Source organism: Penicillium riverlandense, assembly GCF_028828495.1.
Source record: "Penicillium riverlandense strain IBT 135883 chromosome Unknown utg000003l_segment0_segment0, whole genome shotgun sequence".
In the NCBI taxonomy this organism is placed as follows: Eukaryota; Fungi; Ascomycota; class Eurotiomycetes; order Eurotiales; family Aspergillaceae; genus Penicillium; species Penicillium riverlandense.
The window spans coordinates 6,374,556-6,397,327 of NW_026643196.1; the positions used below are offsets into that span (position 1 = coordinate 6,374,556).

Here is a 22,772-nt window from a genome sequence, read left to right on the forward strand (position 1 = left end):
CTCCCTTGAGGGAAATTCCTACAGCCATGGTCTAAGTTAAGTCATGCAAGCACCTTCTGTGTGAAAGGGGAGAGAGGTGGGCGGGCAGGGGTTTGATAAATCGCCAACTCAATCCCTTTGGGTAAATAGGTCATATTGCTAGCTCAGCGGGTACATTCTGTCTGCATTCATTGTAAAAATATGTGTCACTTAATCAGGGGATTCGGGCTAAGAATTTTGCACCGTAGTGATTGTTAGATCGTAAACTGTAGCGTTCGAAACCACATGAGCGACATGGTCATAAGCATGTGTGTCAGAGTCCACCGCATTCTCTAGAGAGATAGCTCCAGGTGTTTCTCGTTCCTTATGCATGTAGATCTACTCTTACCCCTTCCAAATCCCACGCTCGCTTACTATCAGACCTGCTCATTGGAAGGACTTTTAGGCCAATAGCAAGGTCTGGAATTCCCATTCGCAGGCCAAGGTTATTCCAGGAACATTAACGCCACATGGCCTGCTAATTGGACGGGGCTTTTCGGACAATAGCAAAGGGTTTAGCATTCTCGGTTAACGAGTCAAAGTAATTCCAGGTATGTTCAACGCCACATGGTCTGCTCATTGGACGGGATTTTCAGCCAATGAGCAAAAGCAACAACCTAACAAGCTAAATCAGGCCTTTATCTCATCTGAGACGAGAAAGGTCTCCGTCAGTATGTTGATTGTCTCTGGCTATACATTTCAAGACAAGCCTCGTGATCTGCGCCTCTACATTTCTTGAAAAAATCCACGCAGCATGACACTAGCAATATACCCTAGCAAATGACATGTATTGTTCAAAGTAAAGTCACATCATTCCTCATCTTATCAAAAACTCACCTAAGATTTAGTAAGACACACGATATTTTAGGCACGAGACACCATGCCAGCAATAATTTGTTTAGCCGAGTTCTTCAAGATGGTTATGCTAAAGCATATTCCCCTGAGTCCTCAGGAGGACGTACTTTGATACCGTATTCATGAGAGGGAGATATAGAAATAGCAAAAAGTCGTAAGAGCCTACCCCTTCTGATCGCCCAACATTGCTGATGGGCGAACCCCCGCAACGGAAGCATTCCCGTATGGAATCACGTTTCGAACGTGTAGACTTATTCTTGTTGTTTCCTCTAGTCGAATTCATGGCTGATAGATCCATAGCATCAGAATCAACGCTCTCTCGTACACGGGAACCCTCTTCGAGTTCCGCAAGGCGTGTGCCTGAAGTCCGTTCGGTTTATCACGCTTTTCCGTCCATCGTCCGAGAAGTGCTTTGGGAATTGTGTTGAGTATATCCTGAGGAAACATGTACTCAGGCGGAGGCGCTGGCTCTAGCACAGACGCAGCATCTTGCAGCTTAATTGCATAATCACGAAGGCATTCTTTGCCTTGTACGAGATTTCTATACCTTTTCCAACGTCTCTGCTCACTGAAGTTTTCACCGAAAAGACTATAAATCCAGGATTTGAATTCCGGCCAAGTGTCAGTACGGACGACATTTAACGCTGGATTGAGAGCAGAAACAGTATGGGTACGCCAAGATCATGCGGCTTTTCCCACTAGTCGACTCTCGGCAGAATCAACCCTTTCGGCGTCCGGAATAGGCTCAGGACTTCTTCTTTGGAGCTTTTCGAAACAATTCTCGCAATCACGAATCCAGCGTCTCGCGGCGTCATTGGCCACTGCTCTTCTCATGGGACTAACATTTACTAGGTTTGAAGCCATTCACGTATCCCGTCAAAGATATCTTCCGAAATTGCAACCCGCGGTGTGACGAAAGCTCCATGGAGAACCAATGATTTCACTGGCGAAGATTTCAATTTTCATAAAGGCCCACAGTCATTGGGCTTCATCGGTGAGCACTCGGAGGTGTCGTGGCTACACAGGCTCAAATGCATCCTCGAAAAGAGAAAAGCCGCATTGACTTTCGAAAGACCCTTGGAGCCGCCTTCAGTGACATCCGCAAACTATTATTATAATGATCCTACCATGGACATTCGTGAGGAAATCGCGCTGAAAAGGACGGTAGCCTACGCCTTTACGTCGGCTACCGAGGGCCCTATTTCATTGAACCGTTGTCTATCTACCCTCGGTCCGAAATAGAACTCCGGGAACTCTGGCGATATATTGTACGAACCCTATACTGCACCTATCCGCTTCGCGCTGAAAAAGACGGTAGCCTACGCCTTTACGTCGACTACCGAGGGCCCTATTTCATTGAACCGTTTATTATAGGCCGAAGTTGCTTTTAGAGAAGTGGTCTATAACCTCAAATAACACGCTAATCCTGCAGGAATTATATTTCACCTTCTGAGTACAAGTCATAAAGTGGACGAGCAGCTCTGCACTGTCTCACAGCGTTAGATCCGTCGATTAATTCAGTGCCATCGGGTTTCCGTAGGGGTTTTTCAATTGTGCCATCGGCAAAACATAGGATGGTCTATTGATCATTGGTTTAGCCAGACATCAGACTAACAGAGTATAAGAAAGTAAGACTGTCACCTACCTTCGCTAAGTAATCCATGCAATGCGGCCAGTGGTCATCATCATGCCAGTCAGTGCCTATATTCTTACCCTCGCTGGCAGCTTGGAGGGCTTTGCGCATCATTGTAAGACAGTGTAACTGGTGGAACCTGCAGGCCAGGTCATTAGTGCTCTGACTTGGAACACCGACTTGCCTATCGCATAGGTCATGGATGGCACGACTTACATGCTGATAGCTCCTTTCTGCTTATGCTCCTTGTTGACTCCATCGCCCGATATATATATTATGCCACCATCAGTCTTGTTAAGTGAAAGTGCTGCCCACATATCGTCATACGCATGATCAAGGCTCTGGAAAGCTTTATCTTGCGCGAATGACGAATGCACTGTGGTGTCATCATTGTGTATAGCAACACGTGCCCCCCTACCAAGCTGTGCAATTGATAGAGGCAGAATTGACAAGTTTAGGAGGAGGATTATAAAGAGTAGTGTAATTTTAGTGCGAGGATTCTGGAGAATATTTCCAGTGCATCCTGAATAGTTGTGCACTTGGTAACTAGGTTCTGGCTCTGATGTCTTTTCATAAGAGGACTCTTGCGATAGGAGATGGTAATCCATGTTGATCAGTAGGATAGAAGAGGGATGAATACTGACTGGCTGACATGGCGGCACCAAGCCTGATATAATTTATGCGTAAAAGAAAGTGAAGAAATCAACAAGCGTATCATTACAGGGAAACATATTCAGAGCTAGGATTCTTTGGTAAATGCAGGGGTCATATAGGGGCATTTTGACAAGAATCTGGAAATGGGACGTTAGCACCTACGCATTCTTATTGCTGATATGTAGGGCTAGGTTCCGTAGACGATTCACGCTATCCCTGATAAGTACGTTGTATGTCCAGTTTAGCTTATGTCAGTGGAAATTTACCATAACATCTCAGGTGCTTTCGCACATGTAGTGAATATCTACTGACTCTGGCTCGTAGTGGGTCACCCAGAGACTAATTCGGCATATGTATTGTATACATTAACTAAAATGATCAATGGTTTTGCTAACTGATTGTTAGAACTACAAACTTACTGGCTTCAGTTAACCGCTTGACTAGGGTTGTTGCACCTAAGATTAGTCGTAAAGCACTCCCTAAGTGCACGTTCCGTAAGGGGTATAGGACACTACATTTTGAGAGCGTCATAAAATTTCGTCTGTTATACCCCTAGTCACCTACAACTACTATATATAGGGATCATGCGGCTTATACGGCCAAATGGGTAAGTGTGACATACTCAAGGGTGACCACTGCCATTAGGGATTTGTAAACTTACTCCTGTATTAGCCTGTCTTAGAGATACGTAGGTGGAGATACCGAATTTAGTGTTGGCGACTATAATAGTGAACAAAATATGCACCCCTTACCTGAAGCATTGTATCTTTGTATCCTTCTCAAGACATCAGTAGTAACGCGTTACCACCAACGGGGTATAGATAACATACTCGAAGGTGGCCATTGCACTCATAATGAATGTCACTCCTCCAGGTTAGAATGCGCCATCGTAGATGGTAGTGACCGCTAATAAGCATACTCTGAAAGGATATAAATGCTCTCATTTTCCCCAGGAAGCCGATATTAATTTCTTATCCATCACATTGCGTTATTCTGCTTCAAGCAAGCCAAGCAACACATACCACCCTCTCGCTTCTCGACCACTGCCAACTGAAGCCTTAACCAGCCAAGATGCAGCTCACCACTATTGCCACTATTGTTGGGCTCGCTGCAGCTGTAGTTGCAGCACCCTCTTCCCAGAGCGCCAAGAACATGGCGTCCTCTGACCCTAGTTCTCCGCCTGACTGGCTCCTCCAGGCCAAGCAAGAGAAGAGCTGGTCTTTGTGCTGTGTATCTGGCTCCAGCCCACCGGATGAATGTGAATATAGCGCGGATCCGGACGCCAAATGCCCTGACAGTACTATCTCCTGGACTTGCCATTGGAAAGCAAGCTTTGACGATAGCTCTTACGATGACTTGGAAGGCAAAATCGTAAGTGGTCCTCCCCAATCATGGTCGGTGCATTAGGGATTATATTCTAAGTTCTATATATAGAGATGCCAACAAAACGATGATCTAAGCAGCAAGGGTGACGCGGCCAGCGGCATAGCGGCGCTTAGCGGGGTTGGCGAGACTCTCATAGACGAGGTTGTGGACCTTGTCAAGGCCCTCTAGATGCCGTGCTCATGGTAACTCGCTGAGTGCCTTTTCCTTGGTCGACTATTCGGGAATACTACGTGTGTCTTCCTTGGATCTATGGGGTCGTCGGATGGCAACGTCGACCTTGGTGCTAAGTCGTGAAATGTTCTTTCCTTTTGTTTTTCCCTTTCTTTCTTGTTACAGCTTACTTGTTTCCTCTATACCTACATAGAGGTGACAAGTAATACAGCCTTATCTAGTCAGGGAGTCCTAATATAACACGTTCTCACACTAAAAACAATATATTCTACGAGAATTTCGGCGAATTAATATCAGTCGTTCTACTTTGTCTACTACTAGATAGACCTCGACAGAAGTCGCCCTTCTCTAGGTCCGGTCTAGTTCGGTTCTGGGAACGAAAATCGGCATAAAGCCCCACCGCATTGCGTTCACTGGATTCCACGTCTGGCTGATAGAGGTACGACAAAGGCAACCGACCGGTTGTCCGACCGTTTAGTAATGGATCGAGTCATAGAATCGAGCCACAGTTACACAAAGGTGCACTCGGGGCTCGGACGCTGAGCTGTCATTGCGCATACGCCATGAGTCATCAATCCTCGCTGACACGTGCGTCATATGACAGCCTCGTAGGATTGGTCGGAAGGTATGCCGTTACCTGACAAACATGCGTCGGACCCACCAACCCTTGATTAACTGGGCCTTCTGTATGTGACCAATCATTAGGCCTGTTCAGAAAAAACCCCCTTTCATCCTATCAAGCCGGGGTATGCTAGGAATGCCTGGTTTTGCTGAATTCTTTGGCTTGTATACCTAGGGAGATGGAATACTCCTTCCTAGCTATATAGGAAAGGACGTATTTAGGAAGGCCCTATTCACAGGCCACACGGTAAAAGTAGGGTATCGGGTCAATTTGAGCGTTAGGTTGGGGGGTTTGGTGGGGGGGGGGGGGGGGGGGGGGACGAAAAGGATGATAACTGCGGGAGAGAGAAAGAGAGAGGGAGGAGGCCAGTTCAACCGAGCCAGGCTTTAGACAAAACAACTCTTTCTTAGTGAAAAGGGATTCTCGAGATATCTCGCCAACCAGGGGTCGTACGGCCTCGCGAATCAGTTCAATTTAAGCTTTAATCTAATACTAATATTTTGGTATGATGACGGCCGTTATGGCTACAGGTGTAAACGCACAGACCCTCCCTCTTGAAAAGGAGCTGTGGGCCGCACCCAACGGACCAGGGAAGACTTATCTAGCATGGAAGAAATTGCCCATGCTATCTAGAAGGCGCTGCAGCATATCGAAAGAAACCAGGAGGGCACGGATGGATTCATCAGCAGTTTCATTAGCTTAGTCCGCCAATACGCACTTAGCGCCCAATGGTGTGACGCGCTGGGATGAGCAAGGTGGTCGAATCTCTCAAGAAAATATCTGACGACACCGCGACCCTCTACCAGCGAACGGAGTGCATTGAAAAGGCGGTCTCTACACAGCGTCGAGCTCACGAGAACAGCTACGACCTCCTCCGCAGAGATACGGAGGTATTTCCGCTCCCTGTGCTGGCAAAGCAAGCTAGCGTTCGCTGCCACCCTAACCTCAGTAACGGAACCCCCTCGCTAGGAGTGAGCAACGTCGAACTCCAGGGAGATCGTGATGTTCTTATAGAAGTGGAAGAGGGCAGCCGCGAGCACTCCGTTAGAAGACTCCGAGGGGACTTGTGGATATGGCTGAACAGCTACGCGGGCAAGTAGTTCAATAGAAAAATTCATCGTGCTGGTTGGTGGTGCCTACTTTGGGGCAACTAGGAAGCCACCCTCTGGTGACGTCGCTAGTAACGTATCGGGAGCCGTGATGCTACGACGTCACTAGGGCTGTGTAAAGGCATCTGGCCAGGATGCGAAGATCCAGGTGCCGACGTGAAGTGTGGTAGACCGGATTCCCCGTGAGAAACGATGGAAATCACTCTGATAAGATGGCCGAAGTCGCGAGGGAGCTGCTGCGGCAAAACTCGGCGTCATAGGCCGGCTCCGCTCCTGCATCTTGGCTGCCTCTCGCGTCCGAGTACGAACCAGCGAGAGGCGTCGATCATTCTTTAATTACTAATTCGCTAGCAGCTAATGAGGCGACCACAGCCGGCGTGCTGTGGGAAAATCAGGTTCACCACGCCGTTTGTTTCTATCGTGAGGGGGGATCTAAGCTCTGCGAGAAGTGCTAGGAACCCGGACATATACAGTCGCACTGCCCCGACGATGCCTTCAAATGTGGCTTCGACACGGCGGGATATTTGACCTAGGAGTGTCCTACCACTCGCAACGAAGTTGTCCCTATTAAGTGTGCGAATTGCAACGGCAAGCACCTACAGACGAGCATCGATTGCCCCCAAAAGGAGGCGGCAGTGGCAAGGACCAAGGAGGCGCTGATACGTTGCCCGCGCTGCCACCGTGTGCCGATGCACTTTCGAGTTAGCAAAACGACATCTCAACCAACGCTACCGCAACCCGGCCTCAGTGTCTCGATCTATGCCCCTGTAGCAGCCGCCGCTGTCAACGGCGCCGATCCTAACCGCCAACCGCACCTACACGGGTGAGAGGAAAGGGAAGAAAACACATATCTCGACTGGAACCATCGCTGGATGAAGCACGATAGCCGTCCTAAATTTTGCCTTTGCCACACTTTGTCCCAGAGAGATGTCGCTAAACAATTATATGAATTAGTAAATAATCCGGTCAATCCTATGAAAATCCCATGCCACAAACCTATAAGGAATCCTTCCAGGAGAAATACTTTTGGCAAAACAAACATCAGAAAGATTTAGCGAATGAATGGTTTCGTATATGTCGCTTCAAATCATAGTTTCGCTTGAAGCGGTGTTTGCACTGATCACATTTGGACGGACGGTCGTCCTCAGGCACTGATGACGATTGTCTTGGTTGACTGTTATGACAGACCAAATCCTGTTCCCTGCATACCCTATGTATGTTGTTGGTATTTGGCGACATCGTCGATTGTCCAATGCTAATCCCACATAGCAAACTTTTTGACTTTCAAGGTTCGCAATCTGGTTATAGCTTTCGGAGCATAATTCGGCGTCGATGGTTCGCGTCGGTATTTCAGTCTAGAGGATGGACGCAAAATTGGCAGGTTCCATCTGGGCATTATTGACGATTTATAAAAGGCCCGCATTTGTAGGTGCAGGTTATCTGGAACACTCTTATCACCAGGGAAACCTTCCTTGCAGCCTATTTGGATTCTTGGTAAACAAGCCCTAGGATTGCGTGCCTCATCTTTTGCTTGTCGGAACGACCTAGTCGGGCTTTGGTCAATACCGTTGGGGTCGGGCGTTGAAAGTTCTATATTTGTCATTTGGGTGTGACGGAGCAAAGCGGACTAAATAATGAGGTGAGTGAGATTCAAATGGTGGACTGTAATAATAGGTGGATATATTGGATATATGCCTTGCTTACCTGAGACAGAAAGAACGAGTTCTTCGACAAACAGTGCCTAAGGAATACCATGAATTTCTTGATGTCTTCTCTAAGAAAGAGTCAGATACCCTACCACCGTCTAGAGGTGAAAGCGACCACAAGATCAAGCTTGACGGAGACCCCCAAACTTGGATATTACCCCCTCTACAAGCTTACCACTCAGGAACTAGAAGCCGCTCGAACCTATATCCAGGAGAACCTTCACAAGGACTTCATTGTCCCTAGTTCTGCACCCTTCGCTTCTCCGATCCTAATGGCAATGAAACCAGGTGGAGGTCTTCGGTTCTGCGTGGACTTCCGACGACTGAACACGATCACAAAGAAGGACCGTTACCCGTTACCTTTGATTGGAGAGATCCTCGACTGGATGGGCAGGGCCAAGGTGTTCACGAAGCTTGACATCCGTCAAGGATTCCATCGGATACGTATGCATCCAGATTCAGGGGATCTCACGACATTTCGATCTAGATACGGGACAAACAAGTACAAAGTCATGCCCTTCGGTGTCACGAATGGACCTGCAGCATTCCAACGATACATCAACGAAGCATTATCAGACGTTTTGGACCAGTTCGTGACCGGCTATGTGGACGACCTTCTACTCTACAGCGAAGACAAGAAGGAGCACGCAGAACACGTTCGACAAGTACTTAAACGTCTGCGCGATGCCGGATTACAGGACGCGGTCCACAAGTGCGAGTTCAATGTCACGAGGACCCGATTTCTTGGCTTCATCATTTCAACCAACGGCATTGAAGTCGACCCAGAGAAGATCGCTGTCATCCTGAACTGGGCTCAGCCGGATACAACCAGAGGAGTCCAGGCATTCCTTGGTCTCTGCAATTACTACCGCCGGTTTATCCGAAACTACGGACGTGTGGCGAAACTCCTATATCGACTCACAAGCAAGGAAGTTCCTTTTGTCTAGGATTCCAATTGTGAGGCGTCCTTCAAAGCGCTAAAACAAGCTCTTACGACAGCCCCTATTCTTGGTCATTACGATCCTGATTTAGAGACCCAGATCGGAACCTGACGCTGCAGACGGAGTCATTGGCGCTGTGCTATCGCAGAAGATTGATGGATTCTGGCATCCAATCGCCTTCCTCTCGAAGACTATGAATCCTGCGGAATGAAACTACGATATCCATGATAAGGAAATGATCGCGATCGTCCGTGCCCTACAGGAATGGAGAGCAGAGTTACAGGGCCTCCAGCGGTCAACTCCCTTTCATGTTTTGACAGATCACCGCGCACTCGAATACTCCACAACGGCAAAGAAGCTAAATGCCCACCAGGCTCGATGGCAGGAACTGCTTGTAGGGTATAATTATCTGATCAAGTATAGGCCCAGAAGGAAGACCCATTGGGGACGCCTTGACTCGCAAGGATCAACAACCGGATACGTTAAGGATCGAATTCAAGTTCTTATTTCCCCTACCCGCTTCGAACGACCTATTGAGGTAGCCCCGCTTGACCAGGCCCTTACGATCATTGACCAAGTTTTACAAGCCAACTGGGACGACCCTAGCCTTGAGGAAGAACGGGAGAGAGCCAGAGGGGGGCATAACGATGGACTATCCAAGAGGGACTTCTCTTCTTCGATCAGCGACTTGTGATCTCAGGTCAAGCAGATTTGCTTGCCCGGCTTCTCGATGAAATCCATCGGCAATCGTCGACCGCACATCCAGGAAAAAACAAGATGGAAAGGTTTGTCCGACCCCGATACTGGTGGCCTAAGTGGAGGTTGATATCGCACGCTACCTTGACAACTGTCTTGTCTGCAAAAGAACTCATACGTGGCGTGATCTACCTCCTTGACTTGTACAACCTCTCCCTCTTCCTTCTCGACCATGGTGTGAGGGTCCGGTTCAACGAAGAAGAAGAAGAAGAAGAAGAAGAAGAAGAAGAAGAAGAAGAAGAAGAAGAAGAAGAAGAAGTGACATTCTACGAGAATCTCCAAACTGGAGAGAAGAAGAAGAAGAAGAAGAAAGAAGAAGAGAAAACAGACAGACTAAATACAGGAGAGAGTCCTTTTTCACTAAGAAAGAGTTGTTTTGTCTAAAGCCTGGCTCGGTTGAACTGGCCTCCTCCCTCTCTCTTTCTCTCTCCCGCAGTTATCATCCTTTTCGTCCCCCCCCCCCCCCCCCCCCCCAAACACCAAACCCCCCAACCTAACGCTCAAATTGACCCGATACCCTACTTTTACCGTGTGGCCTGTGAATAGGGCCTTCCTAAATACGTCCTTTCCTATATAGCTAGGAAGGAGTATTCCATCTCCCTAGGTATACAAGCCAAAGAATTCAGCAAAACCAGGCATTCCTAGCATACCCCGGCTTGATAGGATGAAAGGGGGTTTTTTCTGAACAGGCCTAATGATTGGTCACATACAGAAGGCCCAGTTAATCAAGGGTTGGTGGGTCCGACGCATGTTTGTCAGGTAACGGCATACCTTCCGACCAATCCTACGAGGCTGTCATATGACGCACGTGTCAGCGAGGATTGATGACTCATGGCGTATGCGCAATGACAGCTCAGCGTCCGAGCCCCGAGTGCACCTTTGTGTAACTGTGGCTCGATTCTATGACTCGATCCATTACTAAACGGTCGGACAACCGGTCGGTTGCCTTTGTCGTACCTCTATCAGCCAGACGTGGAATCCAGTGAACGCAATGCGGTGGGGCTTTATGCCGATTTTCGTTCCCAGAACCGAACTAGACCGGACCTAGAGAAGGGCGACTTCTGTCGAGGTCTATCTAGTAGTAGACAAAGTAGAACGACTGATATTAATTCGCCGAAATTCTCGTAGAATATATTGTTTTTAGTGTGAGAACGTGTTATATTAGGACTCCCTGACTAGATAAGGCTGTATTACTTGTCACCTCTATGTAGGTATAGAGGAAACAAGTAAGCTGTAACAAGAAAGAAAGGGAAAAACAAAAGGAAAGAACATTTCACGACTTAGCACCAAGGTCGACGTTGCCATCCGACGACCCCATAGATCCAAGGAAGACACACGTAGTATTCCCGAATAGTCGACCAAGGAAAAGGCACTCAGCGAGTTACCATGAGCACGGCATCTAGAGGGCCTTGACAAGGTCCACAACCTCGTCTATGAGAGTCTCGCCAACCCCGCTAAGCGCCGCTATGCCGCTGGCCGCGTCACCCTTGCTGCTTAGATCATCGTTTTGTTGGCATCTCTATATATAGAACTTAGAATATAATCCCTAATGCACCGACCATGATTGGGGAGGACCACTTACGATTTTGCCTTCCAAGTCATCGTAAGAGCTATCGTCAAAGCTTGCTTTCCAATGGCAAGTCCAGGAGATAGTACTGTCAGGGCATTTGGCGTCCGGATCCGCGCTATATTCACATTCATCCGGTGGGCTGGAGCCAGATACACAGCACAAAGACCAGCTCTTCTCTTGCTTGGCCTGGAGGAGCCAGTCAGGCGGAGAACTAGGGTCAGAGGACGCCATGTTCTTGGCGCTCTGGGAAGAGGGTGCTGCAACTACAGCTGCAGCGAGCCCAACAATAGTGGCAATAGTGGTGAGCTGCATCTTGGCTGGTTAAGGCTTCAGTTGGCAGTGGTCGAGAAGCGAGAGGGTGGTATGTGTTGCTTGGCTTGCTTGAAGCAGAATAACGCAATGTGATGGATAAGAAATTAATATCGGCTTCCTGGGGAAAATGAGAGCATTTATATCCTTTCAGAGTATGCTTATTAGCGGTCACTACCATCTACGATGGCGCATTCTAACCTGGAGGAGTGACATTCATTATGAGTGCAATGGCCACCTTCGAGTATGTTATCTATACCCCGTTGGTGGTAACGCGTTACTACTGATGTCTTGAGAAGGATACAAAGATACAATGCTTCAGGTAAGGGGTGCATATTTTGTTCACTATTATAGTCGCCAACACTAAATTCGGTATCTCCACCTACGTATCTCTAAGACAGGCTAATACAGGAGTAAGTTTACAAATCCCTAATGGCAGTGGTCACCCTTGAGTATGTCACACTTACCCATTTGGCCGTATAAGCCGCATGATCCCTATATATAGTAGTTGTAGGTGACTAGGGGTATAACAGACGAAATTTTATGACGCTCTCAAAATGTAGTGTCCTATACCCCTTACGGAACGTGCACTTAGGGAGTGCTTTACGACTAATCTTAGGTGCAACAACCCTAGTCAAGCGGTTAACTGAAGCCAGTAAGTTTGTAGTTCTAACAATCAGTTAGCAAAACCATTGATCATTTTAGTTAATGTATACAATACATATGCCGAATTAGTCTCTGGGTGACCCACTACGAGCCAGAGTCAGTAGATATTCACTACATGTGCGAAAGCACCTGAGATGTTATGGTAAATTTCCACTGACATAAGCTAAACTGGACATACAACGTACTTATCAGGGATAGCGTGAATCGTCTACGGAACCTAGCCCTACATATCAGCAATAAGAATGCGTAGGTGCTAACGTCCCATTTCCAGATTCTTGTCAAAATGCCCCTATATGACCCCTGCATTTACCAAAGAATCCTAGCTCTGAATATGTTTCCCTGTAATGATACGCTTGTTGATTTCTTCACTTTCTTTTACGCATAAATTATATCAGGCTTGGTGCCGCCATGTCAGCCAGTCAGTATTCATCCCTCTTCTATCCTACTGATCAACATGGATTACCATCTCCTATCGCAAGAGTCCTCTTATGAAAAGACATCAGAGCCAGAACCTAGTTACCAAGTGCACAACTATTCAGGATGCACTGGAAATATTCTCCAGAATCCTCGCACTAAAATTACACTACTCTTTATAATCCTCCTCCTAAACTTGTCAATTCTGCCTCTATCAATTGCACAGCTTGGTAGGGGGGCACGTGTTGCTATACACAATGATGACACCACAGTGCATTCGTCATTCGCGCAAGATAAAGCTTTCCAGAGCCTTGATCATGCGTATGACGATATGTGGGCAGCACTTTCACTTAACAAGACTGATGGTGGCATAATATATATATCGGGCGATGGAGTCAACAAGGAGCATAAGCAGAAAGGAGCTATCAGCATGTAAGTCGTGCCATCCATGACCTATGCGATAGGCAAGTCGGTGTTCCAAGTCAGAGCACTAATGACCTGGCCTGCAGGTTCCACCAGTTACACTGTCTTACAATGATGCGCAAAGCCCTCCAAGCTGCCAGCGAGGGTAAGAATATAGGCACTGACTGGCATGATGATGACCACTGGCCGCATTGCATGGATTACTTAGCGAAGGTAGGTGACAGTCTTACTTTCTTATACTCTGTTAGTCTGATGTCTGGCTAAACCAATGATCAATAGACCATCCTATGTTTTGCCGATGGCACAATTGAAAAACCCCTACGGAAACCCGATGGCACTGAATTAATCGACGGATCTAACGCTGTGAGACAGTGCAGAGCTGCTCGTCCACTTTATGACTTGTACTCAGAAGGTGAAATATAATTCCTGCAGGATTAGCGTGTTATTTGAGGTTATAGACCACTTCTCTAAAAGCAACTTCGGCCTATAATAAACGGTTCAATGAAATAGGGCCCTCGGTAGTCGACGTAAAGGCGTAGGCTACCGTCTTTTTCAGCGCGAAGCGGATAGGTGCAGTATAGGGTTCGTACAATATATCGCCAGAGTTCCCGGAGTTCTATTTCGGACCGAGGGTAGATAGACCTCTACAGGGGTTTCTGATCGATCTCTAGGCCTATTGATCAATCAGTATCCCTGTTTAGAGGTAGGACTTTCGATCGTTCTGTAGAGAAAACATCGCTGATAGTGTAGTTCTGGGGCCAATTCGTCAAAGTCCCCCAAATCCTAGTGAGTGTCTCCATGCGGGAGCTAGACTCTTTCTGGCATCTAGAACATTGCGAAGATACGAGAGTGATTTCGGGTGTTCCATCGTGAACCTTCAGGCTAATACGGTAGAAATTATTGTGAACTAGTAGCTAATAGTATCTACTTCGGCATAGCTACCCAGATCGACGTGGGTCTCGACGCCACATCGAGCGCGAATCTGGTTATAAAAGCGGGAAGTAGTTCCTATTTAATGCTGTTCAACCGGGTTAGTAGGGCTTACTCCGGCCCGCTATCGTTTTCCTAGCGGCTTTTATGTGGTTTAATGGTCACCTATGTTGCGGACTGGGTCCCGGCGGTTCTTCTGGTGCAAAAATCAGCAAGAGGGTATTTGCTCCGGCATTTGATGCATCTAGGCGTCGGCCGTCCGAATCAGGAGAGTTCAGATACTGATTCAAGGTCGAAATTTTAATTGGCTAGAGAAAACGAGGCCAAGGGAAAAAAAACCTGCAGTCGGATGAGAGAAGGAGAGGAGAGGAATCTATTCGACCATCTACACTAGGGCCGTCATATGGCCTCCTGCGAGGAATTCCCGAGAAAAAGGCTCTTAAGGGCTACATCTATTGCTAAGCTCCGTAGTAGAGGCACTACGGATTTTCTCTATGCTAATTTCGGAATATACAACGATCCAGGCTGGGGGCAGGGAATCAGGCACGAACGGAAATAATGCGCCTCAGGAATTTTAGGCGGTCGAGCAACGATGGGACTAAGAGAAGAGGTATTTAGTATCAAGCCACGAAATTACGATGACAAAATTTTATAATTAACGATTTAACCCCATTAAGGGACTACTGTATTTAATAACTATAGAGAATTGGCTTAGACCTTGATCCCCTTGACGTAGATGCCATATGATTCACGGCGGCGGCCATCAACAATGGGGAAATCCTTGCTTTGTCACCTATAAAATGTCTCTTAATTTCCCACGCGTACTTTTCTCCCTACCAGCCTTTTCCTCTTTCTGTATTCAACTTTACATCCCCATTGGCTTCGAGAGCACCTACCCGGCCCCTTCTCATGTCTGCTGAAATCATGCTGCCCTGTGCCAGGATTACATTTTTTTCTGCGAAATGAACATCTTTCTCCTTACTCTACTCTTTGTCAACCGTAGCTAGACATGGGCTCAAAACCTTCCTGCTACAGGGGAAACTTCAAGCAAGTATCTTTTTTTAAGCTCTATACTATGTAGCTCTGCCCCGATTATGGAGTTGAACGGGATCCATACTCATTTGTAAAGAATTCGTGAAGGGACAACACAGACCAGCCTAACATGGCTCAATCAACCAATCAACTAATCACCTCACTGTCACCCTGATGTAGCCCAAATATTTGTGTAGTGGCTACGACTTCTAATTCAATCCTTGGCTCATTCTTTGGTCGAGGTGTCTGTACTGGTGTACCCTGACTCATTTTTACTACACCTAACCCCGCTGTCCTCCTCTTCTCCACAGCCATACTTGATTGTCGGAGCCAATCGTTGATTTCAAGTGAGGTTTTGGAGTATCCCTGCCACTAAAAAGACCCCATACAGTCCATTGCATCTCGCTCGTCCGTCGGGCTACTAATGCCAGTAAAGATTCAGCATCAACTCGGGCACCCTGCTGCTAGCCCCTTGTTGATAGCCTCTTGAGTAGCCGTGACAGCATATAACGCCCTGAACGCACCATAAATTACATCTATGTTCGTATAATTTTTAGCTGCATTGTACGCTGATCGACCACAGGCACTCCCATAGATACCGCGGAATGTGTACTATGCGAATTGATATAACGCTTGCTGTAAAGTTACGCATTCAAGGAGGCAGCAATGTTAGTTTAAACACCATCTGCTGATTCAGTTGTGACTTGGAAATGCGAATTGTAGGGTTTAAACACGCAATTTTTAATTCTATTTAGAGTTCCTCACATGCTAATATCTGAGGATGAACTTGATCGTCCTATCCAGCTGAAAGATTCGCCTAACTTGACTGCGGAAGCAAAAGCTTTGTCTGGTCTTGGTATTGCGGTTACTCGTGAAAGCAGTCCTCGTGGCAGCCTCGATGAATTTTTCGACAGGACAATGTTTTGAATGCACCTATCCCGATTGCGGCAAGGTAAAATCCCAAGGTCATGGAAAGTTTGCATTACTGTCCACCATTCATCATATAATAGACTTTCAGGAGCCGCAACGACCTTCCCGACACTGCTTGGTACACCTAGATGAACGCCTTTACAAGTGCACAGTGACGGGGTGTAATAACAGCTTCAACAATCGCACTGTACTCAAAGTCCATCTTCGAACTCATACTAAGGAAAGATCTTATATTTGTGCCGAAGAAGGGTGTAACAAACATTTACCGATGTAGTGTTTATCTCGCGTCTGCCATTCGTACCATCCGTTTTGCCTTTACACCTGAATCGGTCCCTAGTTGAGACTAGCGGTGCGGGATCTGATAGCTATTCTACCTCAGGGATCAACTTTAATTCGTCACCGACGTATCCATACTCAGGAGAAGCCTTCGCTTTGTTCAATTTGGAGCCGCTATAAAAGGTGTGCTTTTCATTCTTCATTTAACCCAAGTTCAGCTCTTATAGTTTAACTAATCTCTTGTTCGCAAGCACAGGCTCAGTCGGAAATCAATCTTGCTCAAGCATCAGCTGATTGACTCTTGTATCAAGACCTAGGACCAGACATTTGTGAATATTCCCAGAATGGGGTCTATCTAACAACAGAGCTTTGGGACTTAGCCTTTAGGCAGCTTGGTAGGTACAGTGACACGACATAAGTTTTTAACCCCATAGCCCCACACCCCTTATATTACTAATATTCTGCCGGTCCAAAAACTCCAGGAAATTAATTCTAGTCAGCGAATAAGGTGTATACCAGCCCTCTGACTCAATAATAGCTTCCAGACGATGAGGCATTGTCTCTGATAGGTGCTGTAGATGCCTTAGATCTAATTCATCTCATGCCTGTTGCGTAGTAGCTACCAAAATCTCCTTTGTTTCATAGTTATTCCGCATATCTGTGAAGGGCTGAGTCGAGTTGGGATGCCAACTGGAGAGGCCGATTGCAATTTACTAACAGCGTGGAGAGAAGAACTATCTAAGGGCGCGAAGTTGATAATGCGCGTTGGTCGCGTGCTCACACGTGATCAGATAGCGGCCTTGGCTCGTTACAATATCGATAAGATCAGGTCGAAGTTCGTATATTTTGGCCTTTAATAACGCCCAGAGGTTTCAATAGAATCTAAATTAGACGAATGCGGAGACCATTCCATAACCTCAATTGTGACCGGGCAGTCTGTCAGGAGAGAAAACAACGATAACGATGGTATTCAGTCTGAGTACTATGGTCGACGGGACTTCCAAGTTAGAGAAGGGAAAGAAGAAGAAGGAAAAGAAACAAATAGAGTCCTTGCTATCTACAGAACCCATATCACGTGCTAGGCACTGTCGCCTCAGGCATCGCCCATCAGGCTGGTCACATCAATCTCCATTTCAGCTAAAGCCTCTCGAACGACGTATGCAGCGTGTGTTGGGGCATTATCATGGTGAAAAATGCCCTCTTCATTCGCCATCAAAATAGGCAAGATTCGGCGATATAATTCCTCAATAACGAAGCGATCCACGCCGCTCTGTTCAGATCTCGGATCTCCGAAGAGAGTAATCAATCCAGTACGCCGCTCAGCGCCCGAAAACGAAGCCCAAATCATCTGCTTAACTTGCTTCCCGCGTTGAGGCAATCCTTGACATTGTTTCGCCTTTGGTTAATCTTTTGGGCATATAAAAGTCCATGTAAACATCTGATGATGGCTCAATGGAGAGCAAGGGGCTCAAAGACCGATGAATTGACCGCGATGACATGGCTTTTGGAGATTCGATGTTCATAGCTCAAGACGGTTGGAGTTCCAGGAATCAGAATGAACTATCTTTCCTGGCGCGTCCCGGTGGTTTTCGTATGAGATAGTGGGTCGCGTCAACCCGCGGGAACCCAAAACCCGCGCGACAGTGAAACAATGGCGAGAGCGCCTCTTCACTACCTGATCAATCATTTTTCTGGCGATTAGAGCTTAGACGTGTCCGCGGAGAGGCTTGGTCTCAATGATGGTCTATGAGTGTTCTTAGTGCAGACGCTGGGATGCAAGAGGGTTCGGAGAGCGCGCCGCGGCTAGACAATCGCATGTACGCGCCCCCTTGTATAAGTCTGGCCCTCACCAGCGAGAGCGGTGAGGGCCCTCTACAGTCTAATGGAAACTTTGCCCCTCTCTCCCGCCCCCCCCCCCCCCCCAAAAAAAAACGAGAATGGAAGCTATTTACAAATACCCCCCACGTCTATCAATAGTATAAAGTGGCTGGCCGTCGTCTCCATTGACCCATTCAAGCTCTGCCTCTCTTCTCTGATTTTCCTGCTCCCTAATTTGGTCTTGACGAGCCCATTCATCCCGCTTCTGTTTGGCCTCACGTTCATACTTCCGCCTTTGTTTCTCGGCCTCCATAATATCCCTATTTCGGCTGAGGGTATTCGAGTCCCTGACTCGAAGAGCACCCCCTTTAGATGACTGGCGCTGTGCTTATTCTTTTTAGAACTGGCCTGCTCCTGGTTCTCCTGGAAACGAATGAGGTCGGCCGAATACCTGGGCCGCGAGTTGGGCCTGTATAATGCTTCCCTCCTAAATCCGCTCAACCCGGCGCTTCAAGTTATTTATTTCAGGGCTATTATCATCAGGGAGGCTCTCGTTTTTTTTTTTTTTTTTTTTTTTTTTCCAGTTTTGTGACCGTCGTTGGTGGCGAATTGATAGTAGAACTTGAAGCGGAGGTGGAGTTTTTGGATCCGTTCAATACTCCCCTCTTTAATTGGGCGGCTATGATTGAAATCCCACTCTGGAAGCTCGTATTCCTTGCCCTTATCATAGACAACTAGATCTGGCCCATCATCTGGTTGTAGATCCTGGCAAATAATTGTAGGATTGAAGGGCCAAAGCCCGCAGTGTTTGACGGTATGTCGGACGGTCGAAGTTGTAAAAGTCTGTATCCGAACCCTATGGATTTGACGAAGAAAATCCCTCTTGTCTGTAAGTGAACCACTCCATCGTTTAGTCCTATTATTCTCCTTCCGGTAATAGTGCTTGTACGCTAGAAGGGCTTGGAATCGAGAGGTTGAAGACAGTGGGTAAGTTTAGATGGGAAACGGTATAGAAGTACCGATTCTGTTGGCAATAATTGATGAACTCGCGCTTCATATGGGATTCATGGCCATCAAGAAGTAATAATCGGTAGTCCGTACTAGACTTCCGCAGGACCCAACCTAACCCGGACCCAACCCGGACCCAACCGGGACTGGGTTGGGTTTTGGGTCAGAGTCCTCGACCCAGAACTGGGTCCGGGTTATAATGTCTGACCCAGTACTGGGTCTGGGGCCCCAACTTGGGTTATAAACATTGCAAACACGCCTAGGCCCGTGACTACATAACTTATGCAATTTTTGGCTGTAATATTAGGTATTTCTATTACAGCTAAATCAGAACTAACATCTTAATTTTAACACAAAGTAGTAAATATTGGATGAAATGTAGAGTTTATCAATTGCCTATGCTGCTAACTAATGGTACTCAAAAATATCGTCTTCTCGACTCTTTCGCTTCCGTCCTGATGCGCGCACTTGGGTGTTGTTCTCTGGTAATGGCACCTGGGATTCACGTCTAGTCGGTTCTTCAAGCGTAGCTGATAAAGCCTCATCTAGCTCTATCTCTTCATCAATTGTAGTCTCCTGTTCCTCAGCATCACTGATTGGCTCGATCTCAATCTCGTCAAGCTTCTCATCCTTCTCTTCCTTTGCCGCTTCCATCTCATCATAGGAGAAGAACTTCTCAAGAAGCTTCGCCTCTTGTTCTTCGATATCAAATCTTGAAGTGCAAAGAAACATCAACAAATCTTCGATCGTATGAGACTTCATCCGCCCTCGGCGGTAATGACAGATATCCCGAGCAGTGTTAAAGAGCCGCTCAACGCCTGCACCTGTTGCAGGGAATGAGAGGACATCACGCGCAAGGGCGGCAATTGCTGGGAAGCGAGCTTGGTTCTCTCGCCAGCATGTAAGAGGTGCAATATGAATAGGATCTAATTGTAGGTTAGTAAGAATCCTTAATGGCTTGGTTTAAACATACCACTATCAAGATATTGAGTCATTTCATCAGTAGTCGTGCTTGCTTGTACATTGCTTCCATCTAACATCGTATCAAGCTTCGATCCTAGCCGAGCCATCATTTGGGAGCCATCTGAGGACTTATTGAGGGATGAAAGCTCCTCTTGGTATGGAATCAGAGCTTCTTGGAAAGATTTGCGATATGTGTCGCGCCATTTCTGATCCCAGTCGTTTGTAAGAAAGAATTTGAACTTATTCACTGGGGCTAGCATTGTGCTAATTGCATAGATATGCCCTCGAATGTTGTCAGTTTGAGAGTAGTACTCATCAAGCTTTAACCGACCAGCTTCAAGTGCGTGAAGCATCTGCTTTTTCCATGGCACACGCTTACGTCGTAGCTGCTTCATTGACTGTTCGAGATGCTCAAAGAGTTTGTTGTAAATCTTGAACACATAATGCGCAGTAACATCTCGAGTCTTTGATAGCTGAGTTGTATAGTCGAAAAATGGCTCAGTGATACAAAGAAGATAGTCAACTTGACGCCAATCCTCCTCATAGAGCAACATCTATTCGCAATCGTACTCTGCACAAAATAGCGCAAAGATAGGACGTAGACGCTTTGCCCGGCGAAGCATTAGAAATGTGGAATTCCATCGAGTTCTCACATCTTGGATCGGCACTAGCTTAACGGCTGTCGTCTGGAGATTGTAAAACGTCTCCCGGCGCTGAGGGCTTGCGTTCAGATATATCGCAAGATAGCGGACCTTGTTCAATGTAAAAGATATCTCACGATTCCGATGCTGCGCGTTTAAATGAGATAATCTTGATTGCTTCTCTGTCCATTTCGTCTCAGCTGAGTCATTAAGTGGGACTGCCTTAATGCGATCAAGGAGCTGATTTAGACTAAGCTGGATAACGTGAGCAAGACATGGAATTCGAACAATGATAACACCATCTGATAGACCCTGTTGAAGAGAATCAAACAATGTCTTATTGTTAGATGCATTGTCCGTTGTTAACCCGAATACTCGGGCTTCCAGGTCATGATCTGTTAGAGTTTCAAGAAGAACATTGCTTAGGTTCGCACCTGTATGCGCACCATAGAGAGGTTTGAACCCAAGTAGTACCTCACGGTAGACCCAATCAATATCAACAAAGTAGCCAGTGATTGCCATAAATGCCTGCGAGAATGGAGATGTCCAGCAATCTAGCGCAATTGATATTTTCGCACCAACGGGTAGTGTACGAAGGATACGCTCTCGCCGATCTTTGACAATACTCCCTAATCGGCGACGGATTGTATCAGCAGAGGGAATGATCGGAGGTGACGGCGCACAACGAGCCCGAGAAATAAGACGCTGGAATGCCGGATGCTCAATTAGATGAAGTGGAAGTCGGTTAAGTGTAATGAATTGTAGGATATCTTCTTCCCAGGCTTCTTGCGATAATGGTATTTCGGCTTCTCCCTAAGGTTAGTAGCCAGGATTAATTAGTAAAGTAGAATAAAGGGCTACATTAGAACGTACCCCTTTCGTTAGAAATTTTGTAATCTCTGCTCTCTTCCCTTGCTCACTCTTCAAACATCCCGCCGTCTTTAAATGTTTCTGCATTGTTGAGGTGCCATGATATTGCACTTTACCTACAGCCTTTGGATTGACTGTATAAGGATGCTCAAGAATAGCTCCACAACGTTGACACATGACCTTTGGTGCGCCATCTATACTATGAGCAACCTGGTTGTAGTGGCTCCAAATCTCAGAATGGCGCGTCGAGTCCCACTTAATCTTGCTCTTTCTCCCAAAATCCGTTTGTAGCCACCAGTCTACCCAGTCGTTATGGGACATTTTATCGTAGAGAACGAACGCTTTCCTTCGGTCGGGTGACCCGGGTCCAACGCGTATTAAGCAGGAGGGGGCTATTAGTAGGATATTCGGTCGGAGGAAGTCAGGGTCGAAGGTTTCGATCGTATGTTGGCTAGTAGATGGAGTTGCTGGTTGGTTTGATGGTGTAAGATAGCTCAGATTGTCTAGATCACCATCGTAAAGCGAGGATGCGAAGTCAGACTGCTGACTTTGCGACATGGTAAATTGACCAAGATGCAAAGTAAGGGAGAAAGGGAGAATAGAGAACTCACAAATAATATCTATTAGCAGCGAGTGAATCTAGCAAACGCGATATATCAATTTTAATAAGTACTTTAATATATATACGCACGACTGATTGGTTAGTTTACTCCACCTTCATATACGTCTAACCTAATAACCCATCAAAAACCCAGAAAACCCAGCAAAAACTAGTAATAACCCAGAAACCCCAGAAATAACCCAATTCCCACCCCAACTTCTACCTATGATCATCAAAAAATTTCATCCTACCTCACCTATAGATGGTTGCAATTAGGGTCAACACTACCAAAAAAAGACCTTACAATCAATATAACCTTACTACATACTAGTCTGCTATAGACAATTAATAAAAAAAACAACTCTTTCCTGGCAAAAACGTATTCTTGAGATATCTCGACAACCAGGGGCCCTACGGCTCTGAGAAATTGTTCAAATTCTAAGTGCCGGCGAGCGCTATCGTTCGGTACC

The 22,772-nt window shown here is 46.7% G+C and overlaps 3 protein-coding genes across 3 annotated transcripts; 1 reads left to right on the top strand and 2 right to left on the bottom strand.

Annotated features, from left to right (window-relative positions):
• Positions 1–4,231: 4,231 nt before the first annotated feature.
• N7474_006214 (uncharacterized protein) lies at positions 4,232–4,567 on the top strand (the record flags this gene model as incomplete). Its single annotated transcript, XM_057197629.1, has 1 exon — positions 4,232–4,567. One exon carries the CDS (start codon positions 4,232–4,234, stop codon positions 4,565–4,567), a length of 336 nt encoding a protein of 111 aa, XP_057055025.1.
• A 6,830-nt stretch (positions 4,568–11,397) lies between these two features.
• On the bottom strand, positions 11,398–11,733 carry N7474_006215 (uncharacterized protein; the record flags this gene model as incomplete). Its single annotated transcript, XM_057197630.1, has 1 exon — positions 11,398–11,733. The coding sequence occupies one exon, from the start codon at positions 11,731–11,733 to the stop codon at positions 11,398–11,400; it is 336 nt and encodes a 111-aa protein (XP_057055026.1).
• A 7,902-nt stretch (positions 11,734–19,635) lies between these two features.
• Positions 19,636–22,259, bottom strand: N7474_006216 (uncharacterized protein; the record flags this gene model as incomplete). Its single annotated transcript, XM_057197631.1, has 4 exons — positions 19,636–20,153; positions 20,201–20,744; positions 20,844–21,644; positions 21,705–22,259. 4 exons carry the CDS (start codon positions 22,257–22,259, stop codon positions 19,636–19,638), a joined length of 2,418 nt encoding a protein of 805 aa, XP_057055027.1.
• Between the last annotated feature and the right edge of the window lie 513 nt (positions 22,260–22,772).